The 27,722-nt window shown below is 40.4% G+C and overlaps 1 protein-coding gene across 4 annotated transcripts in view; it reads right to left on the reverse strand.

The window, feature by feature from the left end:
* FAM3C (FAM3 metabolism regulating signaling molecule C) overlaps nucleotides 1-20,727 on the reverse strand; it is a 30,098-nt gene extending 9,371 nt beyond the window's left edge. The window contains exons 1-6 of one of the 4 annotated variants that reach the window (XM_065661924.1): nucleotides 20,569-20,727; nucleotides 16,510-16,605; nucleotides 6,531-6,591; nucleotides 3,765-3,869; nucleotides 2,617-2,646; nucleotides 2,076-2,199 (exon numbers count right to left, since the gene is read on the reverse strand). In XM_065661924.1, the coding sequence (XP_065517996.1) occupies nucleotides 2,076-2,199; nucleotides 2,617-2,646; nucleotides 3,765-3,869; nucleotides 6,531-6,543 (272 nt within the window). In that variant the 5' untranslated portion in view covers nucleotides 6,544-6,591; nucleotides 16,510-16,605; nucleotides 20,569-20,727. Of the gene's footprint in view, nucleotides 1-2,075; nucleotides 2,200-2,616; nucleotides 2,647-3,764; nucleotides 3,870-6,530; nucleotides 6,592-15,787; nucleotides 15,811-16,509; nucleotides 16,606-20,324; nucleotides 20,506-20,568 lie in introns of those variants that run through there. The other 3 variants (XM_065661834.1, XM_065662081.1, XM_065662002.1) reach the window with 3 other exon arrangements.
* Nucleotides 20,728-27,722: the final 6,995 nt, after the last annotated feature.

Genomic DNA, 27,722 nt, shown 5'->3' on the forward strand with positions numbered 1-27,722 from the left:
AGCAAGTTCTTTCAGAGCTCTGAGACGCTACCTTATACACGAGATAGCTTGCGCATGAAGTCAAACACAAACACTACAGGCTGTAATGTGACAGTTTTCTCACAGGAGGGCAGCCGTCCATCAGTTCTAGAATTCTTCCAACAATTTATCAAGTTATGGACGGTTTGAGAGAGAAATTAAATATCTTGCAAGCACAGTAATGAAATTAAAATTAATCAAATTTTCTGGTGGACATTTAAATAGACAAGTTCTTTGAAGGAATTCAGATTTTTGTGAAGGGTTACTGGATTTAAGACTCCCATAACTGCGCACTAAGGTGCACACTAGTATTAAAAGAACGAATTTCTTGCCAGCAACAACTTTCTTTTCATCCCTTTCTTCAGTGGAACATCCAGTAGAGGATTTTATTAATTTTTTTTTTTTTGACAGGAACAACAAATCTCTTCTTAGTTAACCAGTGAGACGCTTAAAAAACAAAAAACAACCACCAAACAACTTCCATCTGCACAGATATAAAGCGTCCTAGCAACCAGAATGAGAAGGCAGCAAGTTTTATAACACCAACAAGAATACCATGCAGCGAGACTGAATAAGGCTGTCCAAGGTTATGAAGCAAATCAATGATAAGAATGGAAACCAGAATCTAGCAGCTTTTAGTTAGTATGTGCAAAAAGTGAGCTCATGCTTACTTTACATGTGCTCTCCAACTACACTGTGACACTTCGCTGCAAACTTACCTCTACACAAATGAGCAAGCTTGAGCTATATCAGCTTTACAGAGAATAGCCTGAAATCTGAATGGCGCTCATGTTTCTGCTAGTAACAAAGCAAAGTGAAACAGCTGCACGTGTGGAGTTGCAGGGAAAGAAGCTATTTCAACCTCACTACATCTTAATTGCTAGAGTTAGTGATAAAAATAGTCTTCTCTAAGATCATATGACTAATCTTGAAGAATTAAAGTGATGGAAAATCTGAACCAATATTTTACATTCTCTTATAGATTAATTACGCTATTTACATGGGGTTATATTCACAGTGAAGTTGCCGTTTGCTCTAGAATTCATTAGCACCAACTGCAGTATGTGCTATCTGAACCAGTCTGTACTAACATAGCAAAGGCCCAGAAACAGCTGAACTGGAGTAGGGTAAATGCAAATGCAAGGCAAAGGCTCCTAAGTGTGATTGACAGTAAAACAAAAATCTCCTTCTGACAACGCTAACATCCTGTCTTTTCTGACATGTGACATGCAAAACTGAGAGGATAGATTATGTTACCACAAAGCTACACGCTCTGAGTGACAATGAGCAGGAACAACCTAAGTGCAAAGAACCAAAGCATCTAAAAATAAATATTATTATTCCTATTTTGGGGATTACTGAAAAGTATTCAGTTAAATTCTCTAGGCACAGTATTATTCATAATACTTTGCTAATAAGACAGTTATTAGAAATACAGGATTCAAACTCAAAAATCAAACTGTGTTTCAAGCAGCTTCTTTCCTCATTTCACAATTATTTTAAGATTATTACACTTTGTTACCGTCAGCACAACTAAGTAACTACTAATAATTAAAATATTATTTTTCCCTTTTGAAATCATTCTTTAAAACAAGGTGGAAAATATGTTCTGATACTATGATACTATGAAACGTCAGACTGTTTAAAAGATTACTTGCAAAAGACAATGCCATAGCACAGTTTTAGTTGACAACAGTTAGAAGTATCAAGAGTAACCCAATAAAAATATAATTACTCACTGAATTATTACAGGCACAAGAGCCAGTTACTTGGAGGCAAGTCTGCATCTGACTCGAAGTTTAACTAATCCTTAAGTCTGTAAACCTGAAATAGTGTAAGCTACCCTGCATGTATTAAAGTAGCTTACATCTCTGCATTTAGTGCAGAGTATTAAGCATGCTTCAGGAATTAATTTATAACACAATATAATTTTTTCATGTGGTCAAACTGTTGGCAAAACAAAAACTACAAAGAATCATTTAAATTTCTGATTTTGTGGGCAAAGTGATCCAAGACAGTGTCTGAGCTACCTAAAGACAACAGGTAAAAATACTTACACATTATCTTCTACACAGATTTTAGGTCCAACTACATTTGCTGCTCCACTTGCCATTTTGAATGCAAAATGTTTTTCAGGACAAGCTTTAGAGATCCCACATTTGTATCTTGGAGGTTTTGTAGCTTTAAAAATGAAATAAAACAGGGTTTTAGAGACAATATCACAGGTAGGCTAACAGAAAAATATCAGTGTTCTGAAGAAATTCAAGGAAAAGAGCAAAGAAGCTACATCTCATCTGCAGTTTCACAGAAACTTAAAATAATATAGGCCCTCGCAGTACATCCTTACTCTGCTGCTTGTTCTCATAGTGCTGCTTGCTCTGGCACATAATTAAAAGCCATGAGACAAAACTACAAGTGAAATGCTGGCAAAAAAACCCCAGACTTCACCAGAAATTTAGGAAAAATCAGGGAAAGAGGAAAATTAGTTTCTGATTGCATTTAAAGTATAATTAAGACTTTCTTAACTATGAAAATTCAACAGTCTTTGTTATTAGCAAAAGCAAGTCACAGCAGTAACACATGCATATGAATACTCACAACGCACAGCTGCGTCCAATGCTGATCTAGCTAAAATGCAGAAAAATAATTTTACAAGATGTTATTACTAAAATGTCATTTGCTATAAAATATCCTATAAATTAAAACCTTTCTGTAGCCCTATAAAAATAGGCTGGTTGACATAAGTATGAAATACATCTAACATTATGTTCCAATATAAAACATTAAGCTTTACACAGCAGAAACACAAAAGTGATCAGGAAACACATTTAGAAGCACTGCCTTAATTTATGGCTCTCCAATTAACACAAAGATCCACGGAGATGCAAAGCCAGCAGGGTTTTGTGGAGGTGTGGATACTAGAGTGAAATGAATTCCCTTCTTACAGCTTCAACAGGGTAGGGTTCCTTTCACCTGAGACTAGAAGCCTGCAGTTCAGGTCCATCTGAACCCAACCATTCATGACTCCCCTTCTTGGGATAGAAAGGGACACAAGCAACCTCACCACGGACTTATGTATAATACATCTGTCATACTTAATGACACCTGTGTCTTTTCAACAATTATTCAAGATGCACCTTGGGGACTGGTTCAGATGCCAGCTCACACTGGGGCTAGATAACAAACCCCTACATCATGTACCTGAAATTAGTGTTTTCTAATGAAAAACCCCTTAAAGTTGGTTCAAAAAAGACTCTGAGTTTTAAGTCACTTCAGCAGCTAATCGCTTTCTGTGTAGGACCTGGGCACATCTGAAATATTTTGATTACTGCACATGGCAAGCAAGAAAGCCCATGCAAAACAAATTGTGAATTGCCTGAGCAGCAGAAAGACAGAGTGGAAACTTCTAGAAGCATCACTCAAGTTGCCTACTTTACAACTCCAGATTAAGACTGTACGTAGTGGTAAACAGAAAATGCAGACAAAATTATGCATATTTGGCCAGCAAAAGAATCAAACTGATTAAGAGTAAGTAGGTTAAATATTTCATACAGAAAGAAACTTAATACACACATCCTATATGTATAATACAGATATAAAAAACAAGTACACACAATACTAACACATAACTTTTAACTGAAAGAGCCTAAATCAGGCTTAAAGCAATCTGAATATGATATTCTTGATTATGGCTCAACTGAATATTTATGGATGTTGAGAGAAAACAAGGTCATCACTTTACTTACCAAATATGTGTCCTAAGTTTGCATCCATTCTAATTTCAAACACTTGAGATATGACATAAAACGTCAGTAAAAATATTGCTACGACTACTACCAACTTTGCAGCACCTATTTGGAAGCAGAGAAAGTTTCAGAACATTATCTGCAAATAGTAACGTTAAGTCTACCAAAATTAACGACATGAGAAATGTGTATGAGATTACACATAGGGGAACTCAGGAACAGGATGACCATTTGTGACTCATTAAACAGAAGTAATCTGTAAGAGAATGGACATTGTAACATAGGAAGCAACTGAACTAGTCCATCAGGTTACTATACCAAATATATACGCCCTTCCCTAAGCTTCCTCCAGCTTCATGCTTGTTTGACACTACAGTATGCCACCTCAGCCCAGCACCCAGGAGAAACCACAGACCTTTCTGTGAATATCCAGCTTGAGAGGATGAACTAAGCCAATTTAACTGTCTGCTCTTCAAAGGGGAAATTTCCACCTCCCTCCTATTTCACTGCCCTGTTCTTAATTATGTGTACCTGCTTCCTCACTGTTCCCAACTACTCCTCTTTTTTCTGTCTCCCCTCGAACTGAGCTTCATCTATTTTAACGCATGGCCAAAACTGAATGATTAGGGATCTCTTCATATACTGCAGCTTGGCTGCTTTGGCTAGTCAGATCTGAGCATTACATTAAAAAAACCAAACCAAACCCCCCACCACCAACAACCAAACACACACCAAAAAAGCCTCCTCACCTCCTTTTCATCAAATTAAAATTACTGAACTTCAAAAAAAGAGCTTGAAGATTCAAAAGAAGTAATTTCAAAAGTAATAAAAAGCCCTCCCCTACCCTCTTTAATACGTTGAAGCTTCAGGTAACTTGAAATTTTACATGCCTAATTTTCACCAGTGCTGAGTGGTCAAACTACCTCCTAGGAGAAGAGCTGGAACCACACAACCACAGTAATTTATATCTGAAACTTGGGTCTATGTGGTACTGCCATGAGCACCACCATTTTTTATCATAATTTAATAGATTTTTTCAGAATCTACTCTCAGTTTATTGTAAAATACTGAATGAGAGTAGAAATTGGGTAAGGAGGCATCTGATCGACATCTTGCCTCCCTGCCTCACCCCAGTATGTCCAACTGCTTCGGAAGAAGCAACCCTAAGGCATGCTTCTGTTTCTCAGATTGCCAGCTAAATAAATCCTTCAATAAAAAAAACAAACTTCTGAACTCCAGCACATCTCAGATGGCTGATGTGATGGGCTGTTCAGAAAACCTTAAAATAGACCAATTACTCAGCCTTCAGAAGGATAAGAGATGTTAATCCTTCTAAAAGCCTAAATAAAGACATGGGGATGAAAAAGAAAGGCAACATGAAGAGATACAATTTTTTTTTGTTTGTAGTTCCACCTTCCTCTCCCACTTTCCCTTTTCATGTGCGTAAGCACATACATACTAAGAAAGCACAGATGCAAACTTAACTGAAAAATATCAAGCTGGAACTTCAGAGATTATTGCAATTGAAAGGAAGTGAACCACATGTAAGCAGTAGAGAAAACGTATGATCTGAACATACGTTAAGTGAAGAAAAGGTTTTCAAAGCAACACTGCTTAAAAAGATGGTATGAGACTTTGGAATGTGTCACACAGCAAGTGGCACTTGGAAAGCATGGTATTTCAGAAGACAGTAGGCGAGATGAACAAGAACTCAGTCTGAGCACTAACCATCCCCTCCCCTCTATATCCTGAGCCTTTCAACTGAACTGCAAGCCCTCCCTCTAAGACAGAGATAAGAAATCTCCCAGAAAATTCTTTTAGCACTTGAATCAAACCTAGCCTGCCTGCCACAGGTTAAACATTCTCTAGAAACTGCTGTTATCTTTATTATCTGTGGGGTTTAGCAAAAACCTTAGAAGAAAAAAGGAGGCTTGGAAAAGTAATTTTCCACGTGATTTAGCTATCTTCTAAAAATTGATGCATTTTCCAGTTCTTTATCAGATCTACTTTAGCAGGTTGCTCCCAGTTATACATACTGTAGTGACAAAAATCAGGACCAATTTCATGCATTAAGAAGGCTAATGTGCAGCTCTCTTGGAAAAGAACGTATCATTCTCTCCTAGAAGGGCCAACAGTTGCTTCTTCTGCAACACAACACAACAATTCCTGATAAAAGTGCAACACATTAGAAACTCAAAACTGTTCAATTGCCACACAAGCTATTCTCCTGCAAGGAAATGTCTAAAATAATACTTTCTTGTAGTGTTATATCAGAAAAGATCTTATTTTTACAACTACTACACCTGTTCAATCTGTTTTGCAACCCTGTACTACAGTAAACTACCTCTATGAAAAGGCTTTTATAGCTTTCAATCGCCCAGTAACCATTTAGGAAGTTTCAGACACTATAACAGTGAATAGCATTTTTGCTTGGGGTGTGAAGCAGTTAAGAAATTGCCTAAGACATCAACTGGCCATTTCCTTATTCTTTTAACATCTTACAGCATTAGCAGCCAAGCATACCAAGTTATGGCACCTTAAACAGTCCCTACAGATCAGCTGAAGTATTTTAACCATATGCTTCTGCTTAGACCATCCCAAATGCCAAAATGAACTTCATTAAACATTAGGTAAATTGAACAGCAATGCCTGTATGCCAGTTAAAATTATTTTAAAACCTTATTGTTACTACTTGGTAATGCAGTGTTTGCATCCAGAGACTTATTTCATAAATGGCAGAAGCCTGCTTTTACCAAGTGTGCTTACCTGCTATTCTCATGTTTAGTCTTCAGCTAGCTAATGACACTACTGCATTAAAAACAGCCACCTAGGGAGAAAAGAAAAGCACATCACTGTAATGACAGCTAAATGAGTACTGTCATGATGAGTTACCAATAAAAAAAACCCTTACAGATTTCCTAGCCAATAACACTGATTGTCCCGAATACCTAACTCTTAATGCTCACAGTAAAGGGAAGAAGATTTAAGATGGATTTCTGATGTATTATTTCATGTGTTATTTGACTAAACATACGTCCTGAAAACCCATTAATTTAATTTCATCAAATCTACCACAAATTCCATTGAGCTTTCAACCTTCAGTCTGTGAAACAAGTGTTTATCAGTGCTGTATCTAAGCAGTCTTTGATTTCCTAAAGTTATGTGGTAAAAGTCAACAACTCTATCTGCATTGCTTCAAAGTCCTAGCAACTTTCAGATGCAAGTTGTTATTTGGCAACATGACAAAGCAAACTGTGCTTTGAAGAGCAAAGATTTAAGCATTTTAGCCTTTAGGATAGTGAATAAGTTGCATTCAGTGGAACTGAGAAAAGGTTATAGCAATACTTCAATCTATGCACTACAGAAACATAATAACACATGTGTTACTCATAGCAGCATTCAGAAGATTTATGTGATGGTCAGTAGTGACAGAGGCAGCTACCCTAGAACTATTTCAGTATAAACTGAAAATCACTGCCTACGAGCAAATATCACATAACATCCAAAAGTTTCTTCTTGAGAAGTTTATCACCATGTAAAGTCAGAAGGGGCCACAACCTACACAGGCTCTGCTCAAAGGCAACCACCTTCTCTTCAAGCCTCCTCTTGGGCCCTGGCCTGCACCAAATCCCTTAATCTCTGCCTGCAGGGACACAGCAGATGCTGGCTCTGCACCCTGGTCATGTTCAGCCACAGTGGACCCATGCTGCAGTAAGCCTGGACATATTCAGGCTAAAGCTTCCCCCCACTCCCGATTCAAGAAGTACAGAGCAGACAGCCATGTACAGCAACTTAGAACTCACAGCACTGACATGGTATCTATGCAAATCAGGACCCTCCTTCTGGATTAAAAAAATAATAAAAAATAAAGATAAAAAGGAATTCTGAATTAGCATTTTGCTGCATAACTACTTACATCTAATATGGCAAAAGAAAAAAATTACTGGCATTCAGGGATCTTACTGGATCATCTATATGAAGGCCAAATTTGAAAACATGTAACAAACTACCATCCTAATTCAAATAGCCATCCCACACCACAAAAGGTGCAGCATCCCCTAACACACTGCAGTCCTATGCCATGGTTTCAAAAACCACCAAAAATATTATCTTGAGAAATTATTTTAAAGACTACTCTTACCACAAGACTGGAAATGCAAATCATTTAGCAAAGATCACTGAACACCCCACGAGGTTCTCATAGCCTGTTCTAGGGAGGAAAATTTGGTACTACACAACCTTTTGCCCTCACTTAACTCAGTATTTTCAAGTTCGGTGATTTGCATCCAGATCCTTTTTGCCAATACACAGTCACTGTGCTCTGCTGCTACAGTTTCCAAGAAAATGGTTAGTAGAGAATTAAACAGGAAAAAACAAGTATAGAAATACTTGCTTCTACTCCCTAAGAATCTGAAAATAAGTATCAAAGTTTGAAAAGCAAACCCGTGTTTTTGAATGCCAAGATTGTACAAGGGAAATCTCATAGCACAGTATGGAAATAATATATCCATTATATTTATAGCCACATATATTACATCCATACATAATACCTTCTTTCAGTGAAGAACTAGTATTTTTCTGTCTTGTAAAAAGGCAGAAAGATTCTGCCAGGGCAGATAAAGCTATTTTATTTCAAAGTCTGTGAACAGAATTATTCTAAGCTCCTTTCTCTCCTCTCCCTACCCCCAGAAATACATCAATATTAAAATAAACACTGTCTTAGTCTGAACAACCACGAGCTTGTTTTAAAGCAGCACTAAAAAAAGTTTCTTTTTTGTTTTACTATAAGCAAAACCACATATTTCAAAGCGTCAAACGAAGGATATGTAGAAAACCAAAAAGCAGAAAGTGAAACTATCACATGATCCAGCCTTGACTGCAAGAATGCTTTTATCCCAACACCCACCATCCAATGGCCCAGTGATTATTTGTTGCAATTAACAAATACACAAGATGCATTTTTAAAGTGTTAAATATTTTTGATTTACAAAAAGTAAAAATGAACATGTTATGCTTCAACTTGAAGGAATTTTAAAAGCGATTTAGAGATTCTTTTCCTAAATTACAGCATACGAAGAAATTGTGCATTTTGATCCAGAGAATAAAAACAGGAATCCTACAGTACAGAAACTTTGCACAGTATTTCTAACTGCAGGAGAATAATTCATGAACGACAAGTCCTTCTCTCATACTGCATTATCTTATAATGTCTTTTTTTTGGGGGTGTTTGTTTTTTTTATTCAAGACATAACAGGAACAAAAAAGGACAGTGCATGAACCCTTATGACTGCTTATAGACCATTACTCCAAGTCCTTAGCATTAAACCTCATAACTGGAAATACAGAAATTATATAAAAATGGATATAGAATTTCTAATAGTGTGTATTTTACGATCATTTAAAAACAAAGTACACAATGACCCCCAACCAAGCTTACTCAGATGCACAAAACCAGTAGCAACAATATTCCTTTGATTGCTGTGAAATACCAAATAGTAGAAAACAACGAATACTAGAACAGTTTAGGCTGGAAGGCACTTTAGGATTATCCAGTTTCAACCCCACCCCCCCACCACAGACAGGAACCGCTTCCACTAGACCAGGATGCTGAAAGCCTTGTCTAACCTGGCCTTGAACACTGCTAGGGATAGGACAGCCATAGCTTCTTTGGGCAACCTGTACCAGTACATCTCCACCCTCACAGTGAAGAACTTCCTCCGAATATCAAATCTAAATCTACTCTCTTTCAGTTTAAGGCCACTCCCCCCATCTCATGCCTACATGATGTCCTTGTAAAACATCCCTCTCCACATTTCTTGTATACCTCCTTTAGGTATCAAAGGCTGCTCGAAGGTCCCCCTGGAGCCTTCTCTAGGCTGAAAAACCCCAGCTCTCACAGCCTGTCTTCGTAAGAAAGAAGGGAAACTGATGTAGAAAGTTTTCTCTGAATCAGCAGAACATGATGGACTTAACGACAGAGGTAAAAGAAAACCGGCAGTCAGGCAGGAAGCTGGTGCTGCCATACTGGCAAGTTCTTTTTCAGCCCAGCGCATGGGTTGCTCAATCCCTCAAGAGTACGAGTGAAAAGGCAGACAGCTCTCTGAACCAGAGAAGACAAGATGTTACAGCTTGTAAATAATTTCTGAATGCTGGCATGTCACTGTCCAGTTCCCTGCATGGAGTTGCACATCTATCCGTGCAGAAAAAGAATTATTTATTCTGGATGCAAACAACTAAGGAGGGGATATGTGGAAAGGCAGTTGGGAGCTGTGGTTACTGGTTGTTTTTGTTCTACTCCACCCATCCTTGTGCACTGTACTTTGTCCCAAGGCCGGGGCAATTTCCAGATGTTGCAAATTTCCAGTGCCAAAACCATTCCAAGCAACCCCCATGAGAGCCCAAAATGCTATACACAGGGCAACATAAAATTAAAACAGAAAACAGCAGCTTACAATAAAAAAAAAAAAAAAAGGGAAGACAGTAAAAGGCTTCTACCCATCTCTGCTCAATTTACTAACTTGTGTGGGAATAACAAACTCAACACAAATCTGAAGAATTCTGCATACAAGTCCATGCACTGCTACTGCACATTTTGATACATAGTAAAACTAGCTTTAATCAATAAAGCAGCAGATACTTGCTTTTAAAAGTGACCTGTCTCTCAAAAGAACCCTGTCAGGTACTTCACAAAGGGACCTTATAACTTCATTTAGAAAAAATATGAGCCTATAATTCTGCCAAGCAAATCATCATCATGTTTTATTAGATGATATAATGTTTCCAACACACCAAGACTGAATTCTTTCCAAGTCTGTGTATAAGATGTGATAGCCATCAAGCAAGTTCTCCCATAATCAAGGTGCAAGACGAAACTGTCTGAGTACAGTAATCAACAAAATACATACAAGCAGTTCTTATTAGTGTTGCCATACTGACAACCCTGAATGAAGTCCGGATTTCATGATTTTGGGCACGTATCACTTGCGCACAGCCTCAGCCCTACACTTACTGAGCACGAAAGCTTTGGCCACTTGAAATCTATTTCTGTTTGTAAGGCTTTTTCAAATATGAATGTAATAAATGTTTTTATGGATAATAATGAAAACTGCAGATCAGTTTATTTAATTCCCAGGACAATGGTGTTTCCATGAGCAATTTGATGATTTGTGTAGGTTATATTTATGAAATGGGCACACAAAAACAAGCAAAAATGAGAGGCAACAACTTCAAAGGTTGAGATATTTTTGAATTCTGACCTCAGTTGATTAGAAAAAGGTCCCCAAATCAACAATGTTTAATAAACCAGAAAGTAACACACTTCAGAATGGACATCAAGTGCAGCAAAACAGGCAACAGGAATGAAAAAAGATCCAAGCGATTATAGCAACTCTCTAATATTGGGGTCAACAGTGAGGTGCTGCTGCAGAAGTGTAACTGCTCACTGTGAACTTTACCAACAGCACTGCACTGTGTGAAACAAAAAGCAATTATTCTGCTCTGCCTAAACAAACAAAAAATACGTGCTATATAGACTTTTGACAGAGACCCATACATAGTGTTTTCTAAATCTATTTTAAGAGCATAATCTCCAAATGGAAGAATCTAGATAACAATTACATGACCTAAATAAAACAACTAAGAGCTAAAAGAGTTTGGTTTGCTTTGCAAAGAACTGTAAAAGCAAAAAGAGGATAAGGAATGGACACCTTTGCCTCTTACCTCCAAGGTGTAATTTAAGCATATTTTTATGTTGAGATGGACTGCTCTCAATATCCACTGGTTGCTGCTTATCTACTTGTAGCTATAATGTTAAGGAACAATTTTCCAGCTACAAGGACAAACAAGGGACACAAAAGGTGGCTGTAAATCATCATAAAAGTAAAAAAATAAAAAATAAAAAATAAAAAATACAAGAAACGGGTTTTCTTAACCTAGGTAGTCTACAGGATATGCATGTCACCTGCAGTATTAACCCCGTATTTTTACACTATTATATGCACATCTGTATCCAGATTTGTCACACTACATCTGTATCAGCCCGAGATGCCGTGAATTAAATTCAGAGGGAAATTTTTCCCCCTAAACAGGATTAAAAGGTTTGTATACTTTCAAAAATGGTCAAATAATGTTATACCTAGTTTTATCTACATGTATGGTTAATATGAATAGCACACAAAGTACACTATACTAGAATCAGATGAGCATTCAAAATTACTTAGTATCAAAGAAGGAGAAAAAAAAATGCTTGAGCTTTTATTTTTATTTCTGAGTCATGAGTAAATTAGGACAGTGTTATTTTTTTGCAGCACAAACTGCCTTCCTCAATGATTAGCAGATACTTTTTCCTCTGAAGAAAAACAAAAGCCATTTCACCTTTTTATAGCTGTTAAACAACATTCACTGAAACAATATGCTATTTAAACCAGACCTGCTAATAGATATTTCAGTCTGTTTTCAAGCAGTTCAGAGAAGTGGTGGTCTTCTCAAAAATTACACAACAAATTCGATGTGCAAGAGACAGCATTAGCTATTCTTATGCGAGCTCTAGTTTTAAACCAGCAGTTGTGCCAATCTCAATTATATGGCACAGACCAAACAGCTGAGACAATCAAAAGTCTTTCCAAGTCTAAATTTGAGTAAGAATCTAGGCTTCTAATATGATCATTTTACCCAAATACAAGATGCAAGTCCTTACAAGGATGATTGCTTACCCTTCTGCTAGACTACACAGCTTTTCCACCACATTTACAAAATCCATTTTATTTGAAACTGGTGAAGGGCACATATAAAAAAGAATAATATCTTCAGAAAAGTAACTACTGTAGTTCAATTCTACTGTATAATCATGCACCACTGGTGTCTTCTGATAACACAGACTGCCACCCAATAAAGGCACTCCTACATTCATGTGAATTCCTTGTGGTTATGGCAGAACTCCACACAAGCTAAAGGTTTGTCCACACAGAACACCTTCGAGAATCCCAGATGTGTATTTTTTCTGACTTTGAGGCAAAGAGTACCATGAAATATAACGATTAACTTCTTACAAATATGATACCACCTGAATTGTATTCTTCCATATACTGTGAAGACTCTGCTTGGTATTCTGACTGAACTAGACCCAAAGTGTTTGCTTGTTCAAATGAGATATTATTCTGCTTCTATCAACTGCAAATGAAACCCAAATAAATTTAGCAAATGAAACCAAAATTAAAACCAGGTTAATTCAGCTACCGCTGCATGTCCTACGTTGCAAATGCTGCTATATAGTTTCACTCCTATGAAAGGAAACCTACGCAAGAAGCAGCATTATGGCTGAGTGTTTTGATACCTTCTGGGCATAATAAACTTTCCCAAATCACCTGTCAAATCACTGACCATGCAAGCTTTTGCTGGTGGCATCAATCCAGTACTTTCACCCTAGGCAACACACAAAGTAGTCAGCCTCAACCACAGAAAAAGTTTTCTGAATCCTGGGAAGCCTGAAATAGAAGCACTAAGGCATTCTTCCCACTGAGAATGAAACTCAATCCACATTTCTTTTGCAATTAAAAAAAAGGAAAAACAACTTCATCACAGTTAAGTACATAAACCTCACAACAGGTTTAAGACAGTGAAGTTTAATGTTTTCTTCTGTCAAATGATGAACAAGCTACCATGGAATTGAAGCACCAATGCAATTTCCACATGTTCAAAAGTTCAAGCTGATTTGTTTTGTCTTGTTTTGTTGTGGTTTTTTTTTTTTTTTAAGAAACAAATTACCACCTTGATTTCCTAGGACAGCAAAGTCTGTTCAGTCTTTCCACAACAGGGAGGAGTACATAAAGCTTTGCAATGTGTTTATCTGCAATATCACCAGGTCTCACTTGAAACAAGGTATTGCCAAAATCCAGTAAACATTGCAAATGCACAACAGCTGTCACATCTTTGTATCAATACAGAAATACCAAGCTTGTTATCACAATAACGCAGCACTACCATGGATTGTATCCTGCCCCATACAGTAATTCTCAATAGAACTACCATAAAAAGAGGTTATGGGTCTGAAAAAGAAAGTAACATACAAGTAATTACTATGAGTTGATATAAACACACACGACCACCACAGAAATTTACCTGAGGCTATGGTTACAGTGCTGCAGTTTACACTGGGGCCCATTTTAAATAATGTTATCAAGTAAGCAGAACAGGAAAGCAGCATTACACATATTTCATCTATAGGTCCAAGTTTACTGCAGGAATACCAATCTGCTTCTTTGCACTATTCGCCCCAAGCACAGTCAGACTAGATAGCAGCTATAAGATGTCAGAAATAAGATCATCATCCTATGAGTGAGATTCATTTTCTGCAGAGACCTCCACATGGACCTCATTAGAGCTGCACACCGAGACCACAGACACAGCGAGGCACAGAACTCCTGTATACTTTGCAAGGCAGAAAGGATCAAGGGTACTGATAATAGGGACACCACCACACACTGCTGCCAAAAAAAAGTTATGATACTACCAAGCATTTAAGCTTCTTTAACAGAAGTTCGGCATGGTCTGAGGCTGCATGTTGAAGAAGTGTTTTAACCTTTGCTCAGGAGCAGCTGATCTCGGGAAGCTGAGGTGGGCCTCTGGGGAAAGTACTGTGGTGACAGCTCAGAGTACTGTTGGTATCTCTCCCTCCTCTTGCTCCATGGGAGACACAAACTCCTGCTCCATCACAGAGCCTCTTCTCATCCACTCATCTCCTTTGTGAGTCAGAACTGGTCCCTTTACAGGATACAAAGAGTGTGCCACCAGCTGAGTGGAGCACCCAGCAGAGACAGCATCATGCATCAGCTCCAGGGAGAAGTGGTAGCAGCAGCCTAACACAGAGAGGGGCCATGCTACGCCTACTGGACACTGCAGAGTGGGATCAGGTTGCAGAGAGGAGAGTGCTGTTGATGACTAATAACCTCCATGCTTCATGATGCACTCAGAATCGCAGTGCTACTGTGGTACAGCCAAGTCACAGCTACTGGTCCACATTAGCACTGGACAGGACATCATTTGAAAGCAATGAGAAGGAAGATGCTCAGAAATAGAAAGGAAGTCAGTCAGTCACATGATCCTTAACAGCTCTAGAGTGATTCACTTCTTTCTACTGAAGACATAGAGACAGCAACAAAAATTGCTGTCTCTGCACTGGCTTCTGAGCGTGAAGGGATTAGAACAAAATCTGTAACCTAACTCCTGGCTGGGTTCAGTCTTCCAGAAGCCAGTATCAAACACATAAGCCATATGCGAGAAAATTAATTTCACAGAAAAATAAAATCATGGGGCAGTGTATTTTTTATGTGTGTATATACTTAGCATACTTGAATGTTTGGTTAACAATTCGTACACACCCCACTAACTAAAATCCAACACAGCCCCCTGCTATCCTTTGAGATTTTAAAATCCAACAACTATCATAGGTGGGAAAAAATACGTGGGATAGTACGTTACTGCACGTCATCCCAATGGATCAATTTGCCACATTAAGTGGACATAAACTAATTTGAGGAACAGCATTCCTCAGTAACAGAAGGGTGCTTACCACAGTGAGCTTACTACTGAGACACAGCTGACATGAAGACACTGATGTGCAATCATTGTGTATCATAACTCCTGATACCATGCCTCTCTGGGTCATGCTGTTTTAAGAGAAATCCGCTGATTATTACAGACATTCCAGTAATAAACTTCTGCCTGAACCAACTCAAGTGCAGTTCCAAAATCACTGGGGTGTCACTGATGTCCAGCTGATCAGCAAGCAAACAAACAGCCATGGTTAATTCCCTCAATCACCTGTCCACACACTTTCAAGAATATCTGGGCCTATCCAAAAGCAGAAGTATATGCCTGGGAGCAAGTCAGCAGCTTTCTATCCTATACCAGCTTAATTTTTTGTGAAATGATGACTAACTGGTGATAGCAAAACAGATTAAGAAAATAAGTCTTTGCTAGTAGGAGATAGTTACTTGCCCCTCTACTCTGTTCTTGTGAGACCTCACCTGGAGTATTGTGTGCAGCTCTGGTGTCCTCAACATAAAAAGGACATGGAACTGTTGGAACAAGTCCAGAGGAGGGCCACGAGGATGATCAGGGGACTGGAGCACATCCCATATGAAGATAGGCTGAGAAAGTTGGGGCTGTTCAGCCTGGAGAAGAGAAGGCTGCGTGCAGACCTCATAGCAGCCTTCCAGTATCTGAAGGGGGCCTATACGGATGCTGGGGAGGGACTCTTCGTCAGGGACTGTAGTGACAGGACAAGGGGTAACAGGTTAAAACTTAAACAGGTGAAGTTTAGATTGGATATACGGAGGAAATTCTTTCCTGTTAGGGTGGCGAGACACTTGGTTGCCCAGGGGGCTTGTGAGAGCTCCATCCCTGGCAGTGTTCAAGGCCAGGTTGGATGAAGCCTTGGGTGGGATGGTTTAGTGGGAGGTGTCCCTGCCCATGGCAGGGGGGTTGGAACTAGATGATCTTGAGGTCCTTTACAACCCTAACTATTCTATGATTCTATAAAACAAAACTGGAGAGGGTGGGAGAAGGGAAGTCAGCCAGTCACAAGAAGAAAGCAAGTCTTGTGAACAGAGGGGAGACTAAGTGTGATATATTTTGATGTTAACTAAGATTTTAACTGGACACTCATGAGAATTACCATGCTTTTGTACATATGAACACTGTACCACTTTCTGCCATTAAAACTGACAAACAGCAAAGTAGAGCTTACTCCATCAGCTCCCTCTGTCCTTATAAGTCTACCAGAGCTTCCCCCTCAACCACAAAGTTTCTTCCATATCCTCTTGGCACTGAGCTCCAAAGCAAGCTGGAAAAAAAAAAAAAAAAATCTAAGTTGTGGCTCTGCCTGAAAGTGAAGATACAAACTATTTTTGTATCATAGAAATATGGTACTGTATATGGGGAGCAAAAGTAATTGAACAATTCCAAAAGAGTAACTTTTAAGAAAAGAAAAACAAAAAAATCCTAAAGTCCTCTCGTGACACATATAGCATTAAGAAAAGCATGAGGAGGCTGTGCTTGGCACCTCTTCATAGGTTACAGATGCGTTAACATCCATATGAATTGAAAATTCTGGTGCTAAGAAATGAGGTTTCAAACAGCAATACCAGTTTAAAGTTATTCCTCATCACTGCTCTTCTCTGTTTTCACATCACTGGGCCTCAGGCCTGGCCATTTCTAGGAAGCATGGAAATTTATGAGATAGGTAAGCTCATGTGCCAGGTTGCTCCAGCCCACTCACCATTTCTTCAGCCCAGGCCACATGATTTTGCTCACCAAAGAAAGTTAACCCAGTACAAGAGAATTAATATAATTTCTGCCAGATTAGCAGACAACTTTTAGGAGTGTTGGGAGGCAAAGCACAGCAGCACCAGGCTATTAGGATTTGTTCAGTCACCTCTTGAGCTCCCACTGTAGGACACTTAAGACTTCTTGCACTACTACAGATTGCATTTTTCCTAAACCAATCCTGAGAATTTATGAGCAGACTTGGTTTTAGATCAATGTGAGACTTCCCTGAGGGATCCTTCTAAACTGTGAAACAATTACAATAACTCCATGCAGTTGACAGCAAAACGACTGTCACAGGGTAGTGCAGCTGGCCACTGGCAGAGAAAACATGCAGGTTTACAATAATTATGCCTTAAATCCTAGACTTTCTCATCAGATTTTAGTGAATAAAATAAAAATGGAACATATATATCACTTACATTAGGGCTCACAGTGACAGTGATTGTCTATATAAGTGGTAAGACTTGCAGCCCTTACACTCGCATGTCAACCCTTCGACTTTGCTGGGACTCCAGGTTTTAAATCCAAATTCTATTTGAATACCAACTTCTCCCTGAACAATTTAAATCTTAAGGAACAAGTTCTTTGTGCTGCAGATTCATCTTATGGACATCTAATGTTTAAGCTACAAACCAATCAGTAAGTAAACTGGTATTTTCGTAACTATATAGTACTGATCTATCTTATGATCTTACAGGAAAAAAAAAACCAACACAAAAACAACACCTTCTTTCATGCATAGTGTTCTAATATTCCAAACAAAACTGGAAACTAAATATTCAGGAGTTCACTTTTAAATGTTAGCTTGCCAAAGTGCCACTAAATTTTCAAGCTCTATATTACTGCTTTTTTTTCTTAGAACACTAAGAATTCTCAATAAACGTGGACGGTCACACTCAAAGAATTGCTATAAATAAGTTGATGTCCAAGTGGAGACCAGTGATGGGTAGTGTTCCTCAGAAGCTGGTACTAACATTTCTTTAATGTCTTTGTAAGCAACATGGACAGCCCTCAGGAAGGCTGCCTACCACACCAAGCCGTGTGGTGTGGTTAACATGCTGGACAGAAAGGATGCCATCCGGAGGGATCTGGCCAGGCCTGAGATGTGGGTCAAAGTTCAACAAGGCCAAGCACAAGGTCCTGCACCTGGGTCAGGGCAATCCTAAGCACAAATACAGGCAGACTGAGAGCAGCCCTGAGGAGAAAGACTTGGGGGTGTTGGTTGATGAGAAGCTCAAGATGAGCCAGAAGTGTGTGCCTGCAGCCCAGAAACCAAATGTAGGCTGGGCTGCATCAAAGAGTGTAACCAGCAGGTCAAAGGACGTTACTCTCCCTCTCTACTCTGCTCTCCGGAGACCCCACCCACAGTACTGCATTCAGCTCTGGCACCCCCAACAGAAGAGGGACGCGGACCTGCTTGAGCAAGTTCACAGGAGGCCACAAAGGTGCTCAGGGAGCTGGCCAGACAGAGAGTTCAGACTGAGTTCAGCCTGGGTAAGGCTCAGGGAGACTTTAGAGCAGCCTTTCAGTACATAAAGGGAACCTACAAGAAAGTTGAAGGACTTGTTACAAGGACATGTAGCACAGGGTTGAAATGGCTTTAAACTGAGAAAGGGTAGATTTGGATTAGACATAAGGAAAAAATTCTTTACTGTGAGGGTGGTGAGACACTAGCACAGGTTGCCCAGAGAAGCTGTGGCTGCCCCATCCCTGGCAGTGGGCAAGGTTAGTTTGGACAGAGCTTGGAGCAACCTGTTCTAGTAGAAGGAAGATGTCCCTGCAGGTTGGAACTAGATAATGATTAAGGTCCCTTCCAACCCAAACCATTCCATGATTTTATGTAGAGCCCATCTGCCCTGAAGCACTCAGGCTGCACCGGGAGAGACTAGGCAGCAGCTTGAGAGTACCCCGAGTTGACTTGTAACTATTTACACTCTTCCGGGGTGAAATGGTCAGGACTGCTGGAAAGTCGAAGCAAGGGCCTGCTCCATCCCGAAATGATTAGATATTATTACAAAACAATGCCAAGTTATTAGCTTGTGAAGAGCCTACCTGAAGGCTTAAAGCAAGTTACAAAACCTGTTTTGCCACACAGACAACTATGCAAACCAATAGACAAACAGATTTCTTCATAGTTAAAAGAATCCCTGGGGGGCAATATGTGCTAATGAAGACATTCATAGCTTGATTGCCTTTTCAGTCTTAACCCCCACCCCCAAAAAAGCCCAACAAACGAACAAGGGAGCACATAAACACAGAACTGTTTTAGACAGTCATAAGCCAGCCATGTTTAAGTTGGATTTGTTTGTTTGCTGTTCTCTTCCCCCCTTCCCCTCCCCGATTAACTCTCCTGTTAGTATTAACTAAATACTTTTAAAAAAGAGGACCAGTCAGCGGCCTTCACCAGCAAAGAATCACCACGGCATCTTAAGCCTGTGAGCATTACGGGACACACAGAATACTACAAAGCATACCTGGTACAGGCAGAAATCTTTACAGAAGTCTGGAGTTATGCTATTACATTATCATTTAACTTCTTTTAAAAGTGAAAAAATTGAAGAATAAATTGGCTAAGTTATACAGCTCTTCAGCAGCTCATGCGAAAACATTAGATACAGTATCACTTACCTACACAAGGAAAAATATAAAATTATTGTATTTTTTCCCCTTCAGCAACTCAGAAGCTAGAAACTAATGGGACACAGGCTGCTTCGACAAGTATACCGCTGCAAACCTGGATGCACAGCACATTTCTCCTTCCCGCTCAGTTCACGACCGCTCTCTGTAACGGTGTTATTTCGGGTTTTTAAGTCGAGGCTTATAACCCACAACCCGGCACCCAACGAAAAATATCCGAAGGGATCAAACCCGCTTAACAGCAGCACGACGCATTCTGCACAGCTAAGGCTTTGACTCAGCACCCAGTGGCTGCCCACATTGCCAACACTTCACTCACTCAACCGGACCGAGGCGTTCAGCTCCGCCGAACCGGCACCGTAGGATGCCTCCTCTCCGCCGCGTCCAGGGCACCGGCAGCACCGGGGCTGGAACGGGAACAGCTGCTGGCGCCGTACCCTCCGCCTGGCCGTGAGCCCCGCCGACGGAGGAGAGGAAAGGAACGGCGAGGAGGGGAAGAAAAAGGAGACCCCCGCCCGGCTGCCTGCCCCGAGGAGTGCCGGGGGACAGGGGTGCCGCTCGGCTCTGACCCGCGCCCGGTGCCCCGGCCCACCTCACCCCTCACGGCGGCGGCTCCGGGCGGGAAGCGGCGAGGGAAGGGTGAGACTGCCCGGAGAAGCTGCAGGGCCGGCAGCGGAGGCAAGGGAGGGCGGCCAGCGCCAGCCTGGCGGGGCTGCCCCGTGGAGGGGAGCGATGCGCGCCCGTGTGGCAGGAACCCCGGCGGGAGGGGCCGGTGCTGCCCAAGGAGGACAGCGCGGGAGCTTTCCCCCACACACAACCCACGCAGGATGCGAGCCCCTACCTGGGCTATACTGCCGTGCCGTGCCGTGCCGTGCCGTGCCGCGCCGCGCAGGCTGCCCGGGCCGCCTGCCGGCCACCGAGCAGGAAGCGGAGCTGAGCCGCCTCACAGGCAGAGGAAGGCGCGGAGGCAGCACAGCCGCCCCCTACCGGTGGCGGACCGGAGTAACCCCGCCCCGCAGCTTCGGGCGCGTGCCTGGGTAACGCCCGGGAGGCGGGTGCTCCGGCAGCCCCGCACGTGCGCGCATCGCCGGCCTCAGCCCCCGAGTGCGCGGCCGAGGGTGCCGCATGTGCCCTGAAGTCATCCTGGTACCCCGGGGCGGTGCGGCTGTGTGACATGTTCACGCTTGATTTCGTTCATATTTTATACAACTCTCCCCAGCACGCCAGGAGTTACCCTGTTACCCGAAGGAAAATGTATTTTCTGCTTAAGAAAACAATCAACCACCCCCCCCCAAAAAAAAAACCCAAAACAACAAAAAAACCCCAAACAAATCCCAAACAAAACCCCTTAAAACCTCCCATCTTTTTGATGAGTAGGACAGAGCTGATGTGTGTTACCATGTAAGAAGAAAAGGTTATCTCTTCTTTATCCTTGGCTATGCTCTGTGACTGCTTTTTCTTTTCCCTTTTTCCTCTTTTTTTATTATTTAATTTATTTGTTTATTTATTAAGTTATATATTTTTATTGGCACTGGTATTCCTCTACCCCTGTGAGAAGCTGGCTTAGCTAGGGAGACAGGCTGGAAGGACACAGTTTTATTGTGTGTAAGATCTCTGCTGGTGGTACTCCATCAGCTGAGCTATTGCTGGAGTGTGTATGGAAAGTGCTGGGACAGCAGATTCAGTCCATTCCACTATTGTCACACCACAAAGAGCATTCTCCCCAAAACAGCATGTCAATTCTGTTAGCAGAGAACAAAGCCACAGCTAAAATACAGGGCATATCGCACATCATCAAAGTCAGGTAGACAAAGGGAAGTTTCCATGTCTTATTTTTACTACATCTGGTCAACAGATCTTTCTTTTCATGGGTTTAAAATAGTATACTTTGATGCCAGCTGTTCCTTGGTGTCGGATAGTTATTTGAACATCAGTCAAGTAATTTCTTCAGTAAATTCTCATAACACATTGATGTTTCAGACATACTGTAATCTCAAAATGAGCAAAGAAATACCCAGTGGGAACATTGCTTAAGAAAAGAAAGCCTTTATAGCTTTTCATTCTAAATGATAATATAGCTTAGTTTGACAATAATGTCAGTGCTTAACATATGAAATTTCACCATGTTCCCCTGATTACTTATTAGGTGACACTGTCTACATAACAAACTAATAAGGTCAGTATGCTAAAGGAGGCTGGCTCCTTTGATAAACAACTGTTTTCAACAGAAATATTTTGAAAATATTACAGAAATAGCAGTATCAAAAAAGAAATATTATCTGCACAATAGCCAGCACCTCAGAATACATCTGTATCAAAGTAAAAAAAAAAAACTAAGACCTGAGAATGGATGTGATTAAATCCCTTGATTATTTACCTGTCTGAAAGGGTGCCACAATACATGCCAGGTGGAGAATCACAGTTCCCTGCAAATGAGGCAGCTGGCAGGAGCCCAAAAAAGAGGGGCTATGTCACCTTCCCCAGTGTCTCAGGGAGCCTCCAAGTTCTTCTTTTCCCATTTTTCCCTAATTTTCCTTGTAATTTTCCCTTTTTCCAAATTTCCTTTTTTTTTTTTTTTTTTTTTTTTTTGTAATTTGCCTTATAATGCCATGGATATAGGCACTAAGTAGAAGTCTTCCATAAGAAGTACAAATTATATCTATACCTGTGGGAGTTTATTTTGCTTTTTATTATTGTCTGTGATGAACTGACCATTTTTGCTTCTGTAGATTAAGAAATTCAGTATGAAACAGGTGTTTCATAGGCACATACATTCTAAATGTTTCATCATGACATGTTTTCTAAATGTACAGTTTTAAAATCCAAAATGCTTATATTTATTTAAATCAATAAAACAATGAATTAGCTTCGGTTTATCATTAAACTATTAAATTCTATGAAAAACAAATACAGTTAATTATTCATATTGTAAGCTTCAGAAACCAATGTATCTTAAGAATTCGGGTACCCTGGGCCGAACAAAGATGACCTGGCTGGCCCCACGTCTTTGTCAAGTTTCTGAACTTTCTTATCTTTCTTATAACTACTAATTTTTACTAAATGAAATTATAGCACTGCACTACAGGTTGGGTTTTTTGTTTGTTTTTTTGTTTGTTTGTTTTGTTTGTGTTTTTTTTTTTTTTTATTGATAATGGTAACATCTCCTTCATGTAATTACTGGAAAGCTAAATGTAATGCATGCCTTATTTAGCATCCTAAGGCTGATGGGAATAAATGAGAACAAAGTAAAATACAAAAGCAAACCCTTTCAGGTGATTTATCTTTAGGCTGTTGATTATTACCTTTAGCAATGGATGTTCTACTAGTAGTCATCAGTCTTGATTATCAGTTCTGGCATCAAAGCAATTCCTGGTGGCTTTTAAAAGGACCTTTTTCCTGTATGCCTAAATTTCACATTTGTGTGCTATAAACTAATACTTCTGCCCTAGCAGGTCTTTCCATGGTGTTGTGAATGAGCCAGCCTCAGACTGGTGGCAGAGACCCAGCTCTCCAACACTTGGAGTATCTGTGGCATACAAGGGTTTTTTCTCAAAACAGAAGCACAATCATAGAAAACACTTCTTGTCTTTGCATTTAGTAGGACTGGGATTACAGTGCTGTGTTAAGATGCCAACCCTAGGCCATGTTTTAATTATTATACAGAAAAAAAAAATGGGAAGAAAAGAAGAACGTTCCTTTGAGAATGCTGCAGGAGGTTTGCCTTGGAGCAATTGGAAAATGTGATTTTCACCAAGTTCTGAGTCGTGTAACTATAAATAGAATCTAACATGTACAAGCACAACATGAAGCCCTCTCCTCTCTTTCCTCTTCCAAACACATGAGAACATGTATGAAAAAATCTTCCTAAAATGACATTTTATTAGCTTTCTGGCTGGTGTTATCAAGTTTTATGTAGTCAGTATGGATATATGCCTGAAACAATGTATCATTTAGTGTTTGCCTTACGATGTGGTAGATATATATACTAGATACCTTCTCATTTTTGTGACTTCACCTGTTGCTATCAGAAGTTTATTTGCAAGCAGCCAAAATATCAGGTCTCTGATATAAGAAGTCTGAGTAACAATACATAGAAAGCATAGAAGCAATTAAAAAAATCCGAGTCCAGGGGATGGATTTGATCACCTCCAGACATTTCTTGTCACTGGTGCACTGAATCTGATCAATATTTCACAGATCTCTTCTTTAATATCAAAATAAGCTCATTTTTCTTCCTTTATTTTGGCTTATTTTTGTTTCAATTTAAGTGCATATGATTATAAAAGGAAATCTGTATGTAAGTGAGCAAAATTCCACTGGAGTCATTGTAATTGCAATTGCTAAAATAATGTCACATTTTGACCACAGGGTTTCTTGTTTCATTTTCTTCCCTGTGAGTGCATCTAGTACTGCTTAACTCATAGACTGGCAGTACTAGTGACCACAGTCTTCTGTAATGTATGTACGCAGCATACGTTAGAGGAAGCTTTCTTATCTTTTTTGTTAAAGTTCCTTGAATGCTACAAGGGCTGTTCCTTGTATGCTATTATTTTTTTTTTTTATTTTATTTTATTTTATTTTTTTATAAAATCAGGCAATTTGATGCCAATGAGGGGAGGATATTCTGTCATTCAGACAGAATTGGAAGGTGGTAAATTTCTTTTGCCATATGGGACTCATAAATATTTGTCTTAGCATCTGGTACATAGATATTAATGCAGATGCAGTGAAATATTGGAAATATTGCTGGCTAGAGGTCTTATAAGCAATGTGTAATGAGCTAGAGACCTACACTAAATCTGCTCACCATGATAAAGACCAAAAAGTCAATTTTTTGCAAAACCTCTAATCTGTTGATGTGGACATCTTAGGGTAATATTTTATGTTGTTATTGGATCCAAGCAGCCTCCCAGATTGCTTTAGAAGTCCTAAAAACCATTGCTCTAGTTTTAGATGAGGAGGATCTGAGAAACACTTGCAGCTGAGATTCAGGTCAAGAGCAAGCATCACCAGCTGGAAACTGTAGATGCCCTGAGACAGACATGCTACTGATAGTATTGTTCATGAGTTGCATCAGCATGAGAGCTCTTCTCTTGCACACGACAAAGCTCCTCCAACTACAACTCTTCCTCACAGGCAGCATATAGAGCTTGCTTCCAAGTTTATTAATGCTTCATTTCAACAAGACATAGTTCCTGACCCATAAGCTTGCAACTAGCTCACATCTTTCCCAAGGCAGAGCTCCATGCATCCCTGCCCTTTTTGTGAAAGAGCAGCAATTCCTCCCCTCCCTTGTCACCTGCCCTTGCAAAATTGCCCGTATCCATCCATTAAACAGCCTCCTTGTGTGAGCTATCCTGACATCACTGTGATCCCAATGAGATACTATTGCCCTGTAATGAATGCTCTGTAGAGCATCAAACCTCCCTCTAATTCCTCCTGTTGGTTCTCCATCCAGATGGGCAGTCACCCAGCTGTGCTAATTTCCCAGAAAAGGTATGAGAACTATCCCCTTAATAACATACTGGCATATATGTCATATCTAGTGCCATGCTGACACTTCCTTATTGATGTCTGTTTGCTTAAGTTGACCTCTTTCCCCTGTTCTGCTGATTACACATCAACCTGCACCACTTCCTTACTAGATTGTAAGTCCTTATCTCCCTTCTTTGTCATTTCTGGTTTAGAGCTCTCCTTACCAGACTGGCCAGCCATTTGGTAACGTTGCTTTTGCCCTACTCTTTTAGGTGGATCCTGTTTCTCCCGAGCAGCTGTTGATCCTTAAACAGGGTCCTATAAACACGAAACTCAAATACTTGCCATTGATGCCAGCTGCATGATGCCAGCTGGTGATTTGCAGTATCTGTCCTCTTCTCTGCAAGTCCTTTCTTTGCTTTCTCTGGCAGGACCAAGCAGAAAGCCCTTAGGCCCTTATATACGGACCCTTATGTCCTTGACCCTCCCCACCAGAGCCACACAGTTGTGCCTAATATGCTCACAGCTTCCCCTGGCAATATCATTGCTGCTTTTACAGAAAAGCATCAGAGGACAATAGTCTAAGACCTCACAAGTCAACAGTCTTCCTTCAGTATCTGAGATACAAGTCCCAGCAAGAAGGAAATGCCCTTTGCCAGCAGGTGAGATCAGCTGACAGGGACCTCCTTCATAACAGCAGGGAGTCTGCTCCGGCCATCCCTCTAGTGCCAGTCTCCCCTGGTGTTGCTGCCAGCTCAGGCTGGGCTGGTGCCACTGCTTTGCTGGACTGAGCTCCTGACCTCTCAGCTGCTAGCAGACCACTTGGTCTATTTTGTATGTGCAGATCTGCAAATAGGAGCAGGAGCCTTCCTCCTATTGCTAGAAGTCACAAGCCTCCAGCTTTCATTGTTATTTCTTTCCTCCCACCTGTGTAACTGCATGAGCCATGTGCTCTGATTTTTATAACATAAACTCAAATGAGAGGGGAAGTGATGGACAGTCTCTCCATGCCCACCCATATCTTAGTGCTTAATCAAGATAATAACTCTTCCTGTCTTACCAACATATAAACCATTGTCAATAGTTGTCATGTCTGGGCTTTTCTAGTGGAAAGGAAAAAATCCCATCTTGTGAGGAAACTCTCAGGTGATGGGGCAAAAAGACAGGGCAGCTCAGCAAATATCTGGAGGGTAGAGCCTGTACTCAGTTATATAATAAAAAACATTAAATCCTATGTATACAGAAATAGAAAGCAGTCTGTAATATTAAGGATTCCAACAGCTCACACAGTTGTCACCAGCATGGAATGACCAGACCCCATTCTTTAAAGCCTCAGTGATGAGTAAGATAAAAAGTGCAGAGACATTGGTGATACCCCATCCCTACTGTCGTGCTTGGCTAGAACACAGAAAATAAATTGCATCCTTAGCTGTAAATTGATAGGCACAACCCTGAGGAGGGTATTCTAGTTCTAACCAGTGTTACAGAACTGGTAGCTGAGGCATCTGACTGACTTTGAAAGTGAAAAAGAGAACTTGGACACCAAACACACTTTGTGTGAAGCAAATCCAAATACAGCTGGTTTTAGGCCAAAGGGATTTAGCTAGAGACGAGACTAAGCTACATCATTGCCCCACTAGCACAAGCAGCTCAGCTCTAATGAAAGGATCCCTGGCAAATGTGGAAACTCGAGGAGCAGACACCTGGTGATAAAGCAGAGTTTATGGCTCACCAGCCATAAGATCACAGTGTAAAAATGATCTCTTCTGAGACTAAAATAATGAAGCTGTGGCAGTTCATACACTGAGGTTATAAGGTTACTTTGCAGCTGTGGGGAAAAGAACCAGAACTGTGAGAACTTCTGGAATGATTTGGAAGTGTTAGCTCCTCAGTTAATCCATGTGCCCTCTGATACTGTCCAGTTGCCATCTTCACACTGGTATTATGCCCCTGTGGATCTCACTCCTATTGTCAATAGTCTCAAAGTAGCACACTAATATTCCTAGTGAAATCCAAAGCAGACTCTTGGTTTTGCCTGCAGCCGACCAATTCCTCTCTCAAAAGCTCTTCACACTTTAGCTTGGACAGAGGTTCAGACTTGCTGAGTGATAAAAACAAGTACAGTGAGGAATTTCTGTTCATCTGGTCACAGGCATGGTGGCTTTCTGAGCTTGGCAGTTTAGGAGGAAGAAAATATTTCTCATTGACTGCTTCCTCCTACCACAGAGTTGACAAGGTCACTGAAACTCAGATGTCTCCGAAGGAGGCTTGTCCAAGTAGTATGGTATGAGAAGCAGTTGATTTTAACAACAGCCTCATTAAGCAAGACACCTTGTCAGAACTGACACCTCCTGTTTGCAGCAAGACACTCATTGCTTATACATCAGCACTTTCATTCCTTTCTCATGCTGCTGCTTTCAATAGTATACAAGCCTAATCACGCAGATTTTCTGACAAAAGAACAATATGGCTTGCAGTGGATTTTAAAAACATAGATTCCTATATGATACAACTACAGAC

The sequence above is a fragment of the Lathamus discolor genome, chromosome 1 (genome assembly GCF_037157495.1).
Source record: "Lathamus discolor isolate bLatDis1 chromosome 1, bLatDis1.hap1, whole genome shotgun sequence".
NCBI classification, from domain to species: domain Eukaryota; kingdom Metazoa; phylum Chordata; class Aves; order Psittaciformes; family Psittacidae; genus Lathamus; species Lathamus discolor.